At 60.4% G+C, this 16,597-nt stretch overlaps 1 protein-coding gene across 3 annotated transcripts in view; it reads left to right on the top strand.

The window, feature by feature from the left end:
* The window catches only part of JARID2 (jumonji and AT-rich interaction domain containing 2), a 274,155-nt gene that overhangs the window by 246,895 nt on the left and 10,663 nt on the right, over positions 1 to 16,597 (top strand). For all 3 annotated transcript variants that reach the window (XM_040460517.1, XM_040460514.1, XM_040460515.1), the window contains 7 exons: positions 1,255 to 2,314; positions 5,106 to 5,608; positions 8,309 to 8,401; positions 11,287 to 11,405; positions 11,500 to 11,570; positions 12,378 to 12,492; positions 14,969 to 15,074. In XM_040460517.1, coding sequence (XP_040316451.1) covers positions 1,255 to 2,314; positions 5,106 to 5,608; positions 8,309 to 8,401; positions 11,287 to 11,405; positions 11,500 to 11,570; positions 12,378 to 12,492; positions 14,969 to 15,074 — 2,067 coding nt within the window. The remainder of the gene's footprint in view (positions 1 to 1,254; positions 2,315 to 5,105; positions 5,609 to 8,308; positions 8,402 to 11,286; positions 11,406 to 11,499; positions 11,571 to 12,377; positions 12,493 to 14,968; positions 15,075 to 16,597) is intronic.

The raw sequence follows: 16,597 nt of genomic DNA, 5'->3' as shown, positions 1-16,597 counted from the left end.
CGATGCCCAAGATGTTAGTGACCTGTCAGAGGCCAGCAGCAGCCGCAGCAAACAGGGCTGTGACGTGATGGTCACAGAGCACTGCACCCAGCAGTGGCTTCTGGCTGGGCCTTCATCATTCTCTGGAAGTTTCGCATTTCCAGTGTGCACCTGTCACTCTCTGGTTTCCCTTTATAAGCAAGGGTGTCTTTATTTTTTTTTAGTGTGTGTTTGTTTATTTTTGAGACCAAGAGAGCGAGTGCACAAGCAGGAGGAGGGACAGAGGGAGAGGGAGACACAGAATCCGAAGCAGGCCGCAGGCCCTGAGCTGTCAGCACAGAGCCCGACACGGGGCTGGAACTCACAAACTGTGAGACAGTGACCCGAGCCAAAGTCAGACGCTTGATTGACTGAGCCACCCGGGCTCCCCGACAAGAGGGACTTTTATGTGTCATAGAATTCCTGTGGTGTCCAAGTTGCGAGCCGGCTGAGACAAGTTCTAACCGGATGTGGAGGTTTTGTCGAGGGTGGGGAAGCCAGCTCTGCCCATGCAGAGGAGGGACTGGCATCTTTTGCTTCGTGGAAGAGGTCAGGTGCGTCCGGCGAGGCGGTCCCCGGGGCCCAGTGTCAAAGGTGACGGGGCAGACGGATGCCAGGGGCCGGCAGTCACGTGTCTGGGCTTGGCCTGCGACCTGCACGGGAGCCAGGCCACATGAGTGCGCTTGTTCCTTTCTTTTTGTGGTATTTTTGTGTCTTTCCTTTTTTAGCACGTAGATTTAAAAATTCTGTGGGCAGAGCATGCTGTTCTGTGGAGCAGAGTGGCGAGCACGTCTTTTCTCGGAACAGGGGTGTGTGTGTGTCCCTGTGTCCGTCCGTCCCCTCTTCCCCTAAATGGGCAGGGGTTTGCTCCTATAAGTGTCCTTAACCTGTGACAGGTGACTGGTAGGCGAGTGGACAGGTGGTCATGGTGAAACCTTGATTTTCTGGAAGAGCCACCTAACATGCATGTGAAAATACGCCCCGGAATCCGTGCCGCGGGCACTCGGGTCGGGCCGCGTGTGTTTGTGTAGGAGGATAGGCCTGTGTCTGAACCGGAGTCTCTCTGTCTTCAGTTCCCGCCGCGTACTGGTATTTGACGACGGCCCCGCACCTCCCCCTTCGCGAGAGCCGGCGGCCAGCTCGGTTTCGTCACCGCGTGCCGCGAGGTCACCCTTTTGGAAAGGTTACTAATTCTGTTCTTCTCGCCTCTCCCCCTCTGCCTCTGCCGCCTCCCAGGTTTCGAAGGTAAACGGAGTCACTCGAATGTCGTCATCTCTGGGTACAAGTGCGACCGGTGCCAAAAAGATGCGCGAAGTCAGACCTTCACCGTCCAAAACTGTGAAGTACACTGCAACGGTGACTAAGGGGACTGTCACATACACCAAAGCCAAGAGAGAACTGGTCAAGGAAACCAAACCCAATCCCCACAAGCCCAGTTCCGCCGTCAACCACACAATCTCAGGGAAAACCGAAAGTAGCAATGCAAAAACCCGCAAACAGGTGCTATCCCTCGGGGGGGCGTCCAAGTCCACCGGGCACGCCGTCAATGGCCTCAAGGTCAGTGGCAGGTTGAACCCAAAGTCATGCACTAAGGAGGTGGGGGGGCGGCAGCTGAGGGAGGGGCTGCGGAACTCCAAGAGGAGACTGGAGGAGGCCCAGCAGCCCGAGAAGCCGCAGTCGCCCCCCAAGAAGATGAAAGGGTCGGCCGGCTGCGCCGAAGCCCCCGGCAGGAAGGCGGCCGCGGCGGTCCCCGCGGCCCCGGCCCCCGCCCCCGCGGAGAGAGCCCCGCCGCCCGGCCACGCCAAGAAGGAGGTGCCCGAGCGGAGCTCGGAGAGGAGCCGGCCGAAGCGGGCCGCGGCCGGCAAGAGCACGCCGGGCAGACAAGCACACGGCAAGTCGGACGGCGCCTCCTGTGAAAATCGTTCTACCTCGCAAACGGAGCCCTTGCACAAGCCGCACGAGGCGGCGGCCAAGCCCGACAAGGGGGGCGGCCGGGCCGGCTGGGCGGCCATGGACGAGATCCCCGTGCTCAGGCCGTCCGCCAAGGAGTTCCACGACCCGCTCGTCTACATCGAGTCGGTCCGCGCTCAGGTGGAGAAGTACGGCATGTGCAGGGTGATCCCGCCTCCGGACTGGCGGCCCGAGTGCAAGCTCAACGACGAGATGCGGTTTGTCACGCAGATTCAGCACATCCACAAGCTGGGCCGGCGCTGGGGCCCCAACGTGCAGCGGCTGGCCTGCATCAAGAAGCACCTCAGATCTCAGGGCATCACCATGGACGAGCTCCCGCTCATAGGTGAGGCCCGCCCGCCCCCGCCGCCCCTGTGCGGGCCCACCTGGTAGCCCCCGGGCCGCCCCCCGGGCCGCCCTCTGTGCGCTCGTCCCTGGTGTCCTTTTCTCTGGTTGTAAGGACCTCGGTCATACTGGCTGACGACCCGCCCAGACACCTCATTTCACCCCACTCGTCTCCTTCAAGACCCCGTCTCTAAATGCAGTCCCCTATCTGAGGCACTGGGAACTCGGGCTTGAACACGTGCACGTTTGGGTGACACAGGTCAGCCTGTTTTCTCTCTGTCCTCCTCTTTCCTTGCACATCACTGTCTCTGGTGATCGGGCAGGGCCTTGTCAGAGGCCACAGATCGGGGGACGGGTTTGAGGTTCTCCTGAGGGCTGACTGAACCCACTGCGGAGCTCACCTCGGTGGCTCCCCGTGCAAGCACGTGTCCCGGCAGGTGCAGGGCCGTGGCCCCCAGAGCCCACGTACAGGCCCCCGATGTCCCGGGTCCCTCTTCCTCCCAGAAAGCTGCTCGTCCCTCTGGGATTCTCACCCTCTGTCTGGGTTGGGCTGGGTTTGCTTTGGGGACGGCTGGGGAAGGTCTCACACCCTTTCCCTTTCGGCTCCAGACCTGTGAAACGGGCATGTTCCTGCCTCCGTTTCAGGGGTCCCGATTTTGTAAAGGCGGTGAGGAAAGGAGCCATTTAACCGCCACTGACGTGTCAGGGATTGGCCGTCAGGGCTCCCTGCAGGGGTGAGGCGAGGGAGGCGTCCTTACCTTCTCAGCAGGTGCCTGCAGGAACTGATGCCTGAGTGAGAATCCCGACTCGGGGTTGTGGGAGCGGGCTGAGCGGGCGTGAGCTTTTGGTGTCGGCTGCGCCCCGCGTGTCCTCTGAACAGCACCAGGCCCTCCGGGCTGTGGTGAGATGTCTGAGCCCCACCCCGTGCAAGGGGCACCATGGTTCTTCCGGGGATGGTGGGGGAATCAGGTGACGTAACGACAGCCAGCAACCTTTCGTCCAGAGTAGGTCCTCTTGGTCTTGACTCCTTCACGCAGTGCCTGAGGCTGGGTGGACGCGTCCCCACGGTGCGTGTGTCTGCAGTCTTTGCTGCTGCCCAGCAGCGTAAAGCCTTGTTTGTCCCCGTCCCTGAAAGGGGTGCTCAACTGGCCCGAGCTTGGCCGCCTTGCAGGGCAAGGGACTTAACATTTTCGAAGCAGTTTTCCAGGCTCTCCCGGTACAGGAGCTCCTTCTGCCTCTGTTCCCAGCCCCTGGGGGAGCAGGTGTGCCTCGGGGAACAGGGGTGAGGGAGGCGCTTGGAAGCCTCGCGGCCCTGCAATGGGCCCAGCGGTAGCAGGTGAGGAGTCCGTGGAATGGCGATTTCCAAGCAGCATGTAAATTTTCAGGTGCTGCTGGATTATGCTCTCCATAGAGGAAAACACAAAGGTATGGATTGCCGCCTCCCCAGTCAGCCTGTGATGTGAGCGCCTGTGGCTGGCGGAGGGGACTCCCTTCCCTGTCCGCCTCTGCAAGTCCGGCACTGTGCCGCCGGCCCCACATCTCCCCATTTTGAGCTGGAGACCGGAAGCGAGTGATGGCATCTCCGCCTTATGGCCTCTCCTGCCCACGGAGGGCGAGCTTCCTCACTGATCTCACCCAGCAGAGCTAATGACCTTCCAGTTGCCGACTCCCCTGGTATCTGACGGGCTGGGGGACCTGTTCCCGCACAGTCTGCCCGGGGCACCCACCTCGTGGTCCCACGATTCACAGGAGGCTGTCAGAGTCCACAGGAGCTCAGCGTCTTTCACTTTGTTTATAAATCTATCCGCACGCTCCAAAGACCTAAAACCTAATTTTTACTGAACTTCCCTAGCATTTTGTTACGTATTTACTCCCTTAATAGCCAGTGGATGGTTATTCTGGAAGGTTTTGTTCCTCCTCTGTTGTCTGGAGGGAGGTTGCTTTCCAGGCCCCACATAGACAGTCCCTCTATGAGCGTTTTTCAAGTATATTTGCTTTTGATGTGCATTTGTACAGTCCTGAGAGTTGATCGAGGGGGGTATCGAACACTAGCCCACACCCCACCCTGAGACTGAGGTAAGCAGTCTCTCGGGGGCCGTGGGCCATGAGAGAGAGGGTTGAGGGACAGTCAGACCGTCTTTTTGCCCTCTCAAATACTGCCTCTTGCCCTGGAAGTCAAGGGGGTGGAAAACCAGTCATTGTGCGTGTGTGGACGAGATGGGAACCGACAGCGGGCGCAACACGTACGGTTTCTGCCGTCACAGCCGTTGTGGGGATCGCTGGGACATGGGTGCAGCTGGGCAGCACAGCCCAGGCCCTGTCCCTGTCTCCAGGGACGGGCCCCTGCTTCCTCACCTGGCTCCACCTGACTCTTGGGGTTGGGGGTGGGGGGTGGGGGGTGTACCCCGGTACATGCTGCTCCTGCTGGGGACGGGGCGCCCTGGGATGCTCCTTCCCGCAGACCCACCAGGCCAGCTCTCCTTTCATTCGGGCCTCCGCTTACCTGTCAGCTCCCTGGGGACACCTCTCCTGACCATCCCAGCTGAGACCGCAGCCCCTTAGCTCCCCAGCCCCTCTGCCTGCTTTATTTATCCCCGTGGCCTCCCAGATTGTCCTCGTGTAAGCACTAAGCTCCCTGAAGGCCTGGACCAATTCCATTCGCCGCTCTGGCCCCAGGGCCCAGCAGCATCCTTGGCACCTAGCGGGCGGCCCCGGACTTAACCAGCTGGAGCAAGAGGGTGTCGTTCGTGGTCCTTGTCACTGAGTGTCCCCGTGCTTTGTCCCCGTCCCAGGAGGCTGCGAGCTCGACCTGGCCTGCTTTTTCCGGCTGATTAACGAGATGGGCGGCATGCAGCAAGTGACTGACCTCAAAAAGTGGAACAAACTGGCGGACATGCTGCGCATCCCCAAAACCGCCCAGGACCGGCTGGCCAAGCTCCAGGAAGCCTACTGCCAGTACCTGCTGTCCTACGACTCCCTGTCCCCGGAGGAGCACCGGCGGCTGGAGAAGGAGGTGCTGATGGAGAAGGAGATCCTGGAGAAGCGGAAGGGGCCCCTCGAGGGCCACACGGAGCATGACTACAACAAGTTCCACCCCCTGCCTCGCTTCGAGCCCAAGAATGGGCTCATCAACGGCGTGGCCCACAGGAACGGCTTCCGCAGCAAGCTCAAAGAGGTGGGCCAGGCCCAGCTCAAGACGGGCCGACGGCGACTCTTTGCTCAGGAAAAGGAAGTGGCTCGAGAGGAGGAGGAGGACAAGGGCATCCTTAGTGACTTCCACAAATGCATATACAAGGTGGGCCCCCGGCGGGGCTGGGGGGCTGGCCGCGGGGCGGGGCTGTGCGGGCCCGAGGCGCCAGGCCGCGGTTTCCGGTGGCGCCCGGAACGGCAGTGTGTGCAGCTGCGGGTGGGATGCAGGCCTGGGACGTCTGACCGCCGTGAGCCGTGACCGCCGGTGAGCCCCATGCAGGCTCCAGGTCCTTGGATCTCCTTTGCATTAGGGGGCATGGGCACCCACGTGCCGGGGACACAGCGGCTTGGGTGTAGACGCCCACGGGGCCGAGTCTGCCCCTTGGAGCACCCCCGGCCCTTCCAGGTGGTGGGAGCTGCTCAGTCGGGCCGGACTCCCTGGGCTCGGGGCACTGGCTTCCTTTGCCTCCTTGTCTGGATCCTGAGCCGCCCATCAGCCCCTGGCTCTGCCCGGTCCCTTCTGGGGAAGCGATCAGCGCAGGCCTCTGCAGGGAGTTGCTGGGGGGCTTGCGGGAGGGAGGCAGGAGCCTGGCAGATAGAAGCGCGCGCGGTTTTCTCCTCTGCTGCCAGATCGCATGGCTGCACCTGCTGTCCTGAGAAGTCCCTTCCTCCAAAAGGCAGGTGGAGTCCCTGTGAGGGCTGCCTGCCAGGGTGAGCAGGACACTTGGCACGGTGGGCACATCCCAGCTGGGACCCTCACCTGGCGAGCCGTGCCCACCCCTGAACCCCCCTGGCAGTGGTGTGGCAGTTTCATGGTGCACTGACAGGCTGCTGTGGGTCCCTGTCGTTCCCCACCCGCACTGCCCCGGGGCCCTGCCTGGTGGAGTCTCCATGGGCTTCCGATGCCGATTCCCTCCCGGAAGCCTGGGACTTCAGCGACTCCTCTCCGGGTTCTGGGTCTTTCCTTTCTGAGCCCATGGGAAGTCCCCCCCCCCCCCCCACACACACACACACTCCGGCTGCCCTGTGCCACACTTCCTTTTCCTCCTGGGCTGTAGTCCTGTGCGCCTTTCTGGAAGAAGATGCCCTGCTTGCCTAGGTAGAACTTTCTTACTAGACCCATCAGGGCAGGGCTCAGTCTCCTTTGCTCTGGTTCCCCATTCTCATCCCCTGGCGCTGTCCCCAGAGACCCTGGGTGGGGGGCGGGGACCCTTTTACCCTTGGGAGATAAGGGAGAGGAGGCAGGTGGAATACATTCAGGCGCATGTTTGGGTGTTCCTTGGGTGTCTGTTTGAAAAGCTCTTCTCGGTTGAAGCCATTTGTTAAATCCGGCGACTCCAAATAGCCAACTCCAGAAATGAGATATTTTCTACTTGTCACATTTTTCATTTAAGAAGGTCAATTCTATGAGCATGAGGTGAATCTGAGTAGAGGGTTTCTGGAAACGTGCCCTGTAACTGACAGCTTTAGGGTTCATCACAGCAGTCTGGCCGTGGTGGCCACGGGGGTGTCGGCAGCAGCCATGTGCGTGCCGAGGGCCTGAAGCCCTTGGCCCTCCGTGGGTGTTGACTGTTGGGCACCAGGTGTCATTTTCGCGAATTACAGGTGCTCTGCTTTTTGGGTGATGCAAAGCCCCGTCTCTCTGGCTGGTAGGTTCTTCCCTTGTAACGTCTGGAGAAGTTTGCAGTCGCCCCACGCGGTCCCTTTCTGTGCTCTAGAGCAAAAGCAGATGCCACAACGTGCATGCCGATCGCTCTGACTTTCCTTCCTCCGGAGGGGTCTGTCACCTGTTCTAAACCCGTTAGCTCTATGGGGGTGCACGTTAGGGAAAAGCCACGTCTGCCGCTCTGAATCTGGCTCCCTGCGCTCACGGCCCTCACTCACTCATTCACTAAGGGCTGGGGTTCCACAGGCCAGAGACGTAGTCCGCTCCAGCGCCGCCCCGTCTCCAGCCCCCGGCACTAGGCCTGGTATACAGTAGGTGCTCAGTGAGTACCTCTGCAACCAAGGGACAAACGTGCCCGGTCAGGAAAAGCACAGCTCTGACCAAGCTTGCCTCGGCAAAACGAAACCTCCTGTCTGTGGAGGTGAGAACGGAGTCTCCGGTGGGATTCCCGGGCCGAAACCGTGAGCCGTCTTGAGCACGTGGCTGTGGAGACCGCCGGGCAGGGTGCTGGCCGTCCTGATGCTAGGTATCTGGCATGCTAGGTGCTCCCCGAGAAGTGGGAGGGGGCAGTGCGTGGCTTCTGTGGCAGAGAACGAGCAGAGGGCTTCTGCTCCCCAGGTTTGCTCAAGGAGGCTGCGCGTTTGGCTGGCTCTCAGGTGTGGAGGGTGCCTGACGTTTGTGTCTCGGGCCCTCTCCCCATCCCTGGTCCAGCCCCAGCTCCGAGCGGGTCTGGGATGCCGCTGGTTTCTTCCCTGGCCCCCCAGCCCCTCCTCCTGCCCCTCAGGTGGGGTTAACTGGGGAGTTCTGCGCCCTTCCCACGTCGTACCCCCTTCCCCGTAAAGCGAAGTGTGCTTCTGTGTGCCACGGGTGTGCCTGTGCGAGGCCCGCCTGGCGCACGGCCTCCATCTCTGCCGGATCAGGGCAGGGGTCCGTCTGCTGCTGGTGCGAGGCCGAGGGGCCCTCTTTCCCCTGCGGTCGGCACCGAGGACCCTCCGGAGAGCACGTTCTCCCGTGGTCTCTGCCCACATCCACTCAGGACACACAGCGGCCGTGGTCCAGGACAGGGGTGCGGCCTCGCGTGGGGTTGGGACTCAGTTTGGCTTCTCACGCTTTTTACTCTCATCTTTGTTTTCTTTCCAGGGAAGGTCTGTGTCTTTAACAACTTTTTATCGAACAGCAAGAAATATCATGAACATGTGTTTCAGCAAGGAGCCCGCCCCGGCTGAAATCGAGGTGAGCGCGCCTCCCGGGGCCCCGGGCCCCCTGGCGCCCAATGGTGCTGAGGGGACCCCCGGGGCCATCGTGGGTGTCTGTGTGCCGGGGGCTGGCAAGTCGTCACCGAATCTAGACTCACTCAAGGGCGCAAGAGGTGCAGCGAAGGGTGTGTGCCTCCCCCTGGCCGGGGGTGGGGAGACGCCAAGTCGGGGTGAGCTCCGGGCACGTCCCCTGCCTGGGGGCCACTCCTCACCCCGTCGTCTCTTATGTAAGAGAATGTTCGGAATCCCTTGAAACCATGGTCGCGCTTTTTCTCTTCTCCCCTGTTTTCTCTTTAATGGGATTGGCAGATTGCCATCTTTGTGCTTCTCCCAACTCTGTTCTTGGAGTTAGCGTGAGGCTGGGAAGCCCGGAGCCCTCCTGTGCCCGGCTGATTAGGGGGCTTTCTGGGTGAGCTGCTGCAGGACAGGGACCGGATCTGTTTACCTCCCCCACCCGGTGCCCCGCGCCTGGTCCTATCAAGGGAAGGAAGCCGAGCTCCCGTGGCTGGTCAAGGGCAGCGGCTGGTGGGCGGGTCTCGGACTCCGTCTTCCTGTCAAGCATGTCTGCCCCTCTGCACACACCCGTGCTGACTGCTAGGGGCCCGGCTTCCCCGGGGTGGGACGTCAGGACAAGTCCCGGGACGGGCCAGGTCAAACCAGGCCGCACGGGCCACGCACGGCAGCCGTCAGAAGCCCAGGACCGGAGCCCCGGCCCCGCAGATCAGGCTTCCCCGTTGGGGGAACCTCCCCGTGTCTGGTTTTAGCCCTGAGTGTCATCCTTCCCTTGGGCCGCATGTCTCTGCTGATCTGCACAGGGCCGCCCCAGCTCTGTTCCCGGGGTGGCACCTCCAAATACCACACCATGGCCTGACCCCCCTGCTTTGGACCCGCGGAAGCCACATCCCTTCAGCCACGACTCTGGGTCACACTTGCTTCCCAAGTGCTCATGGCATTTGTGGGATGTGGTGGCAGGAGAAAGCGATGGGACCTTCTGGGGTGAACAGTTGGGCTGGGAAGAGAGGCCTTGGCTGCTCAGCGCAGGTCCCCGTGGGGGCCTCAGAGGCCGCAGGGTTTGATCCTGTGTGGGGCACGAAGGACACACAGCTTGTTTTAGTTTCCTGCTCAGGAATTCGTTCTGAGAGTCTTGGTTTCTCCTAAGCACTTGCCTAATATTTGAACACCATGGGAAGGTCTGCTAAAATCCAGACTTGGATGAGTCGGAGTCTGTCTAGCTTCTAGATCCGCCAAAGAGGTCTGGGCCTTCCTCTTGGCTGGTGGCCGGCCCCTTCTTCCCCAGGTGGCCGTTGGTCGGTCTCTACACCCGGTGGCAGGGCTGGCTCTCGAGCTATCCCCTCACACAGACTCTGTTCCTCCCCTTCCAGGAGACACGCTTAAGGAACCCAGACACATAGTGTTGTGGGATTTTTTCTTGGGGCTTTCGACCCCTCCAGGCTGGTCCCCCTTTGGAGAAGTTGTTGTGGAGCCTGTATGGTTCGTGGTAGCACTTCTCTGAGCCAAACTGCACGTCGTGACACCCGCTGCTTGTTCGCTAGGCTTCCTCCTTTCCGTGTGGTTCCAGCTAAATGGGGTCTGCCAAGGTATTAGGGAAGATGATGCTGTGCTTCTGGAATGAAAATTGAAAACAAAAAAGGCCTCTGAGTTGGGGGAATTGCCTGTGGGAAACTTGAGCACATCTTAGCTGTTGGCAAAACACGTTCCTGACCCCCCTCCGCCCCTGGCTGTTTGGGTAGGACTCCTTACAGTCACCTGGTAGGCTTTTAAAACTGGTCGTGTGACATCCCCCTGGCACCCTGTCCGATTTAGTTGGCTGGATCACAGTCCGGGTGGAAGTAGGCTTCACTCCTGGTGATTCTGATGCACAGACGGGGCTGACAAGTCAGGATCACCCGTGACTGGAAGGGAGGAAGGTGTGTGTTTGTCAAGATGGCCGACCTGGAGGATCTTTATAGGATGATGGGGGGACGGCTTCCCCCTCCTTCCTCTCGTTGCTTTTTCCCTGCTTTTGTATAAATAACTTAAAAAAGTTTTAAGTTTATTTATTTTGAGAGAGAGAACATAAGCTGGGGTAGGGCAGAGAGAGGGGGAGAGGGAGAATCCCGAGCCGGCTCCGTGCTGTCAGCGCAGAGCCCGATGTGGGGCTTGAACTCAACAAACCGCGAGATCGTGACCTGGGCAGAAATCAAGGGTCGGACGCTGAACCCACTGAGCCACCCAGGTGCCCCATGAGTGACTTCTAAAACTTTGTAAAAATACACATAACATAACGTAACCACCTCAGCCGTTTTCTCTGTGTGCAGTTCCGTGGCATTCAGTGCCTTCACGTTGCCACGCGACTGTTCCCACCATCCGTCTCCGGGATTTCATCCTCCCAGACCGAAACTCTGTTCCTGCTGAACGCTAACTCCCCGGCCCCTGGCCGCCAGCGTTCTTTTCTCTCTCTTTGACCGTGATGCCGTGTGTCCCTGTAGGTGGAATCACACGGCGCCTGTCCCTTTGTGCTCGGCTCACTGCATTCAGCCTCGGGTCTTCGGGGTTCATCCACGTGTCCGCACGGCCTTCCCTTGACAGGCCGAGTCCTCCATCGTGTGGATTTCGTGCACCTGCCAGTGGGCGTTTCGCTGAACGCGGTGACCAAGTCTCGGTTGGCGCCCGTCCGCGGTTCTGTGGGATGTGTCTGCTCCAGGGCGATCCGACCCCTGCCGCCTTACTCTGTGCTGTCGGAGGCGCCCCGCCGCTCCCGTGGGACGGGCTCCTCGGCCGCACGTCGATGGCCTCGCGCCGACCCGCGCTCCGTGACTCGCGCACGGCGCGGTGCCGACCGGGTCTCTCCTCTCCCCACAGCAAGAGTACTGGAGGCTCGTGGAAGAGAAGGATTGCCACGTGGCCGTGCACTGTGGCAAGGTGGACACCAACACTCACGGCAGCGGATTCCCAGTGGGAAAATCAGAACCGTTTTCAAGGTAACGGCCGATACTCTGGCCTGCACTTGGGGGCCTCGGCGGCGTCCCCCCCCCCCGCCAGTCTGTGACGCCCCTCTGCTCTCCTCTGCCGCAGGCACGGATGGAACCTCACCGTCCTCCCCAATAACACAGGGTCCATCCTGCGTCACCTCGGTGCTGTGCCTGGTAAGCCTGGTGCGGCCGCCGTCTTCCGGGTCCCGAGGCCCCTTGCCCCAAACGACCAGGACGGGACAGGAGGCTAGCGGCGTAGATCACGTAGATTGGAAGCTTTGGTCTTTAGCGTGCAGAGGAATGGGACTGTTGAAGTCAGAAAAGTGTGCAAAGGTGAACCGAATGGTAGCATCTAAAAGCGGGGGAGACACTTCGTGGCCAAGGTTTCATCTTGAAATTGGTATTTTCAAAGCTGATGTCCTGACTCCTTAGGGCTGGTGTGGGCTCAGAAGTGATCGATGGCTTGCAGAGGGCAGGGACAGCCAGGTGCCCTGGGGGTTGTGGTCACTGACGGCTGGGCCCCTCCACACGCTGGGGGGTGGCGGGGGGAGCAAGCGATTCCTCGAGGCCTCCCCAGAGAGTGGGGCCTGAGCGTTCTGCCTCCATCCAGCACACGCAGGAGTTCAGGTCGACATGTCTGTGGGGCGTCCTGAGCTGAGGTTCAGCGGGCCACGGCACGTGGCTGGTGGATGACGGTCCCCGTGTGCTGCCCCTCGGGGCATCTTAGGGCTTCCCGCCGAAACTCACAGATGAAGATGTTTTTAAAAACCGTTTTGTAACCGTGTTTGCCTGCCTTGGCTTCCTTTCTGTGTAGCTAACAGGAAGCACCTTCTCACGAGCATCTTCTCACCGGTGTCGTCTGACTTTTGAGTCCTGTTTCTTTCTTTTTCTCTCCGCTTGGGAAGAAGGCAGGGGTTTCTAGGTGCCGTCACTCAGGGACCATGTGGCTGTCCTCTTTAACGCCTCTCTCCCCCTTGGCAGGAGTGACAATTCCCTGGCTAAACATCGGCATGGTCTTTTCTACCTCATGCTGGTCTCGAGACCAAAACCACCTTCCCTATATCGACTACTTACACACTGGTGCTGACTGCATTTGGTGAGTACGCCTGCCATGGGGGCCCCAGCGTTCCGGAAAGTTCCACCTCTCACCAGGTGGCTGACCGCCCCCGGGAGCTTGCTTGTGTGGGTTTGGTCCTGTGCCCCCCGGTTCAGTCACAGGATTTCTTAGCTCCCTTGGAAGCGCTTGAGGTGGCGGGAAGGTTTCGAAGGAGGTTTGATTTGCTCGAATGGTGAGCAAGGTTGAGCATCGTTTCTTGTGCTTATGGGCCATTTCTGTTCCTTTTTTGTCAGCTGCCTGCTTACCCTTGTTTTATCTTCCGGGACGTTATTTGTTGGTGGTGTTTTCTAGGACTTCGTGTCCTGTTAGGGGTAAGAGCAGTTAGGGGTGTCACAGAAGGTGGAGTGGTTGTGCTGGGTCCCCAGCCTTCCCCTCACCCAGTGTAAACCGTCCTCTCCCGGGCCTGGTGTGAGGTTATTTTTGGCATCTCTACAGCGGGGTGTCCGACCCGTCGCTGCCACAGAGCACAGGTGTCACTGGGAGCGGGTCCCTGCTGTGGGAGAGGCACGGGTTTCTCTTACCGCTGCCTGGGTGCCCACCTGTGACCCTGCCCTGTCCGCCCGTCCCCATCCACGGCTGGTGCTCTGGGCCCTTCCTTCCCGGTGGCAGATGGGAAATTACTGCACGTAACCAGGCTGTCCTGTCACCTGACAAGCCACCGACACCACATCTGTCCCACACTAACTGCAGCTGTTGTCCCGAGGGGGTGATTCGGCATTCTTGATTAAAACACGCCAAGTCGCACAACCGGTGCTCTCCCCCCGGGAGCCTGTCTCTGCCACATCCTCCGCACCAGGACTCCCCTGCTCTCCGGCCACGTTCCCACAGGTGTGCTTAGTGTCGAAGCCTGGCGGGACCGGGGGACCCCTGTGGGGGCTTCGCCACCGAGGATGGGGGGTCCTCGGCATCCTGCGGGAAGGCCAGAGCGGGGGCTGGTGGCCCGAGACAGAGTGCGTGGCGTGCAGGGGTGTGCGGCCTGCTCGTCTGGAGGGCTGTTCCCCGTGGACGAGCTTCTGTGGCCACGCCCGGCTTGGAGAGCAGAGGGTCCCGCCCAGGCCTGTGACCCGGCCCGCCCTGCACACAGGGGCGAGGGGCGGTGAGATGCTGTGGCTGCGAGGCCGTCCTCGCCGCCTGGCCGTGAGTTAGAGGTGGGGAGACGTCGGACTCCGTGGGCCTTTGGAAGCCTCATCCCCGGAAACCCTGCTGGTGGAGAGTGAAGAGGAGGCCGGGATGTGACCCGGGGACTTGATGGTGTGTGGTTTTTCTTAAAACAGGTGATTTAGGTTAGAACGCCTGGATTTCAGTCACAGGTCAGGAGTAGGATACACAGGTGTTGAAATCAGCATTTATAGAGAACGTGAATGTGGTGCTTGGCGACTGGAAAGCAGGATTTGGCCTCCAAGGGTAGGGTTGCCTCAGAGACTCCGGTGGCGATGGATGGCCAGCCAGTGGGCCCGTGGGAAGGTTGGACATTTGGAACCGGTTGTATCGGGGGCAGGATGTGAGCTGCCTGGCCGACTCCCCTGAAGGGAGGTCAGTGGCTTCATTGGCCTGTGGCCCAGTCAGGACCGCTCCAGGAGTGTGTCCCTGGTGGGCCCTCTTGGAACACTGGTGACGACGGGGGGGGGGGGGGGCCCCCGGTAACATGGTGAGGTTCCAGATTCTTCTTTTGGTGAAGTTCTGCCCACGTCTTCAGCCTTCCCTCCCCGCAGCATCCCTGCGGCTCCTTAGCTCCGGCCAGAAAGGTCTGCGCTGTGGCCTGGCCCCTCTGTCTGCCTGTGCAGCTTGCCTGATGTGGCTCTCGTGGTGGCGCTCGTCCTGTGCCCTCAGCTGGCTGAGCCGGGCTGGCTCCTGGCACACGGCTCCCTCCGGGAATGTGTTCCTCTGTCCCCTGGGTTTTTAGCAGCTCCCGTTCCAGGATTTCACAGCTGCTGTGGTGTCCTTGCAGCCTTGGCCGTGAGGCGGCGAGCGCACAGGCTGGACTCCTCTTCGGAGAACACGGGGGTCCCCTCGCCCGTTCCGGCCGCCGCAGCCCTCAGCTGCCCGGGGGACCAGCGCCGGGGTCCTGTCGTGTCCTCTGAAGGTTTAGGGCACTTAGCAGAGGCCGATCGCGTCTGCATGTGTGTCTGGATCTGATTTCTAGGCGGCTTTCGACATCTGGTTTGGGTTTGAAGGCTTTTTGGCTCATGTGTAGGTCAGCTCCACGTGACGGGTGCGTTCGCCCGCCGTGGCTGCGTCCTGGCCGCGTTGGCTGGGAGCAGCGGTGTCGCCCTGGGAAGCGGGGGCGCCAGTCACTGGGGTGCGTTCCTCCTCCCGGCTACCCCCCAAGGCCACTTTGCAAGCCGGCGTTCGCTCCCCTCTCGGACGGAGGGTTGCAGCGTGGGCCCAGCGAGCGCTCCCCGGGCATAGGCTCCATGTCAAGGCTGTGTCCCGCCCGTGTTCCCACACAACCCAGGTATTGCATTCCTGCTGAGGAGGAGAACAAGCTGGAGGATGTGGTCCACACCCTGCTGCAAGCCAACGGTACCCCAGGGCTACAGATGCTGGAGAGCAACGTCATGGTAGGTCCCCCCCGCCGCCCGGGGCCGCGGATGCTGGCCGGGAGCGGGCATTCAGGATTGGGACCCAACCCTGAGCGGTCTTATCGAGTCCCTTTCCTTGCTGGCCTGCCCCCAGAGGCAAAGAGGACATTGAAAAATGAACCCTCCGGGGATCCTTGCAAACCAACCTGTTCTCTTTTACGAAAGCGGTGTTTCCCTCAGACGGCACGGGATTCCGGTCTTATGAGGCCCGAGCTGGCCTTTGAGTCCGTTTCAGGGCCTGCTTTTTCTGTAAGTGGAGACCGGGCAATCTAGGAGGCGGGGGCCACGGGCTTGTGTCGGGTGGTCTTCTGGCTCTGTTGTGCCCTGCCGTCCCCACCTGCTGGGCACCTGGGTGACTGGGCTACCGGTCGGGGATGTTCACCGTCACAGGACCAGCACGGGGGCTTCTGACCCTGTCTTCAGGAAGTCCTGGGCCAGTTGAGTTTCTGGGGGTCTGTAGCCTTGAGCTGTGTCCTGACGCCTGAATTCAGGTCCCCTCTGGCCTCTGCTGACCCCCGCCTCGGTCTCCCGTCCCTGCAGGGCCCTGCTCACTCTGGGTTCAGCCCAGAGAAAGGGGAGCAGCAGCCCCTCGATGTGCTGGGCCTGGGGCCCCCAGCCTGCACCCCTGTGCTCTCCCGGCTCCAGAGGCCTCCCAGCAGCCACCCAGGTGGTATCCATTTACCCCATTCGAAGCTGGCAGTGGTGCATGGGGACAGGGCCGGGTCTTCACCGAGGCCGTGCCCTTGCGGGACCGTTGTCCCTTTTAGGCCGGTATCCATGCAGATCTTTGTTGTTCTTAGGAATTATGTGTCTGTCTTTTCTTTTTTAAAAAAAATTTAAGGTTTATTTTATTGGTTTTTTTTTAATTTTTTTTTTTAATGTTTATTTAAAAAAATTTTTTTTTAACGTTTATTTTTGAGACAGAGAGAGACAGAGCATGAATGGGGGAGGGTCAGAGAGAGGGAGACACAGAATCTGAAGCAGGCTCCGGGCTCTGAGCTGTCAGCACAGAGCCTGATGCGGGGCTCGAACTCACGGACCGTGCAAGATCATGGCCTGAGCCGAAGTCGGCCGCTTAACCGACTGAGCCACCCAGGCGCCCCAGTGTTTGTTTATTTTTGAGACAGGGAGAGACAGAGCATGAATGGGGGAGGGTCAGAGAGAGAGGGAGACACAGAATCCGAAACAGGCTCAGGCTCTGAGCTGTCAGCACAGAGCCCGATGCGGGGCTCAAACTCATGGACTGCGAGACTGTGACCTGAGCTGAAGTCGGATGCTTAACCGACTGAGCCACCCAGGCGGCCCCTTTAATGTTTATTTTTGAGAGAGAGTGTGAGCGGGGCAGGGGCAGAGAGACAAGGAGACACAGAATCCGAAGCAGGCTCCAGGCTCTGAGCTATCAGCACAGAGCCCGATGTGGGGCTTGAACCCACGAATCGCGAGATCGTGACCTGAGCCCAAGTCGGACGCCTAACCGACTGAGCCACCCAGGCGCCCCTGTG

The sequence above is a fragment of the Herpailurus yagouaroundi genome, unplaced genomic scaffold (genome assembly GCF_014898765.1).
Source record: "Herpailurus yagouaroundi ecotype Mexico unplaced genomic scaffold, PumYag 250, whole genome shotgun sequence".
NCBI classification, from domain to species: Eukaryota; Metazoa; Chordata; class Mammalia; order Carnivora; family Felidae; genus Herpailurus; species Herpailurus yagouaroundi.
This window is presented reverse-complemented; position numbering and strand designations above follow the sequence as displayed.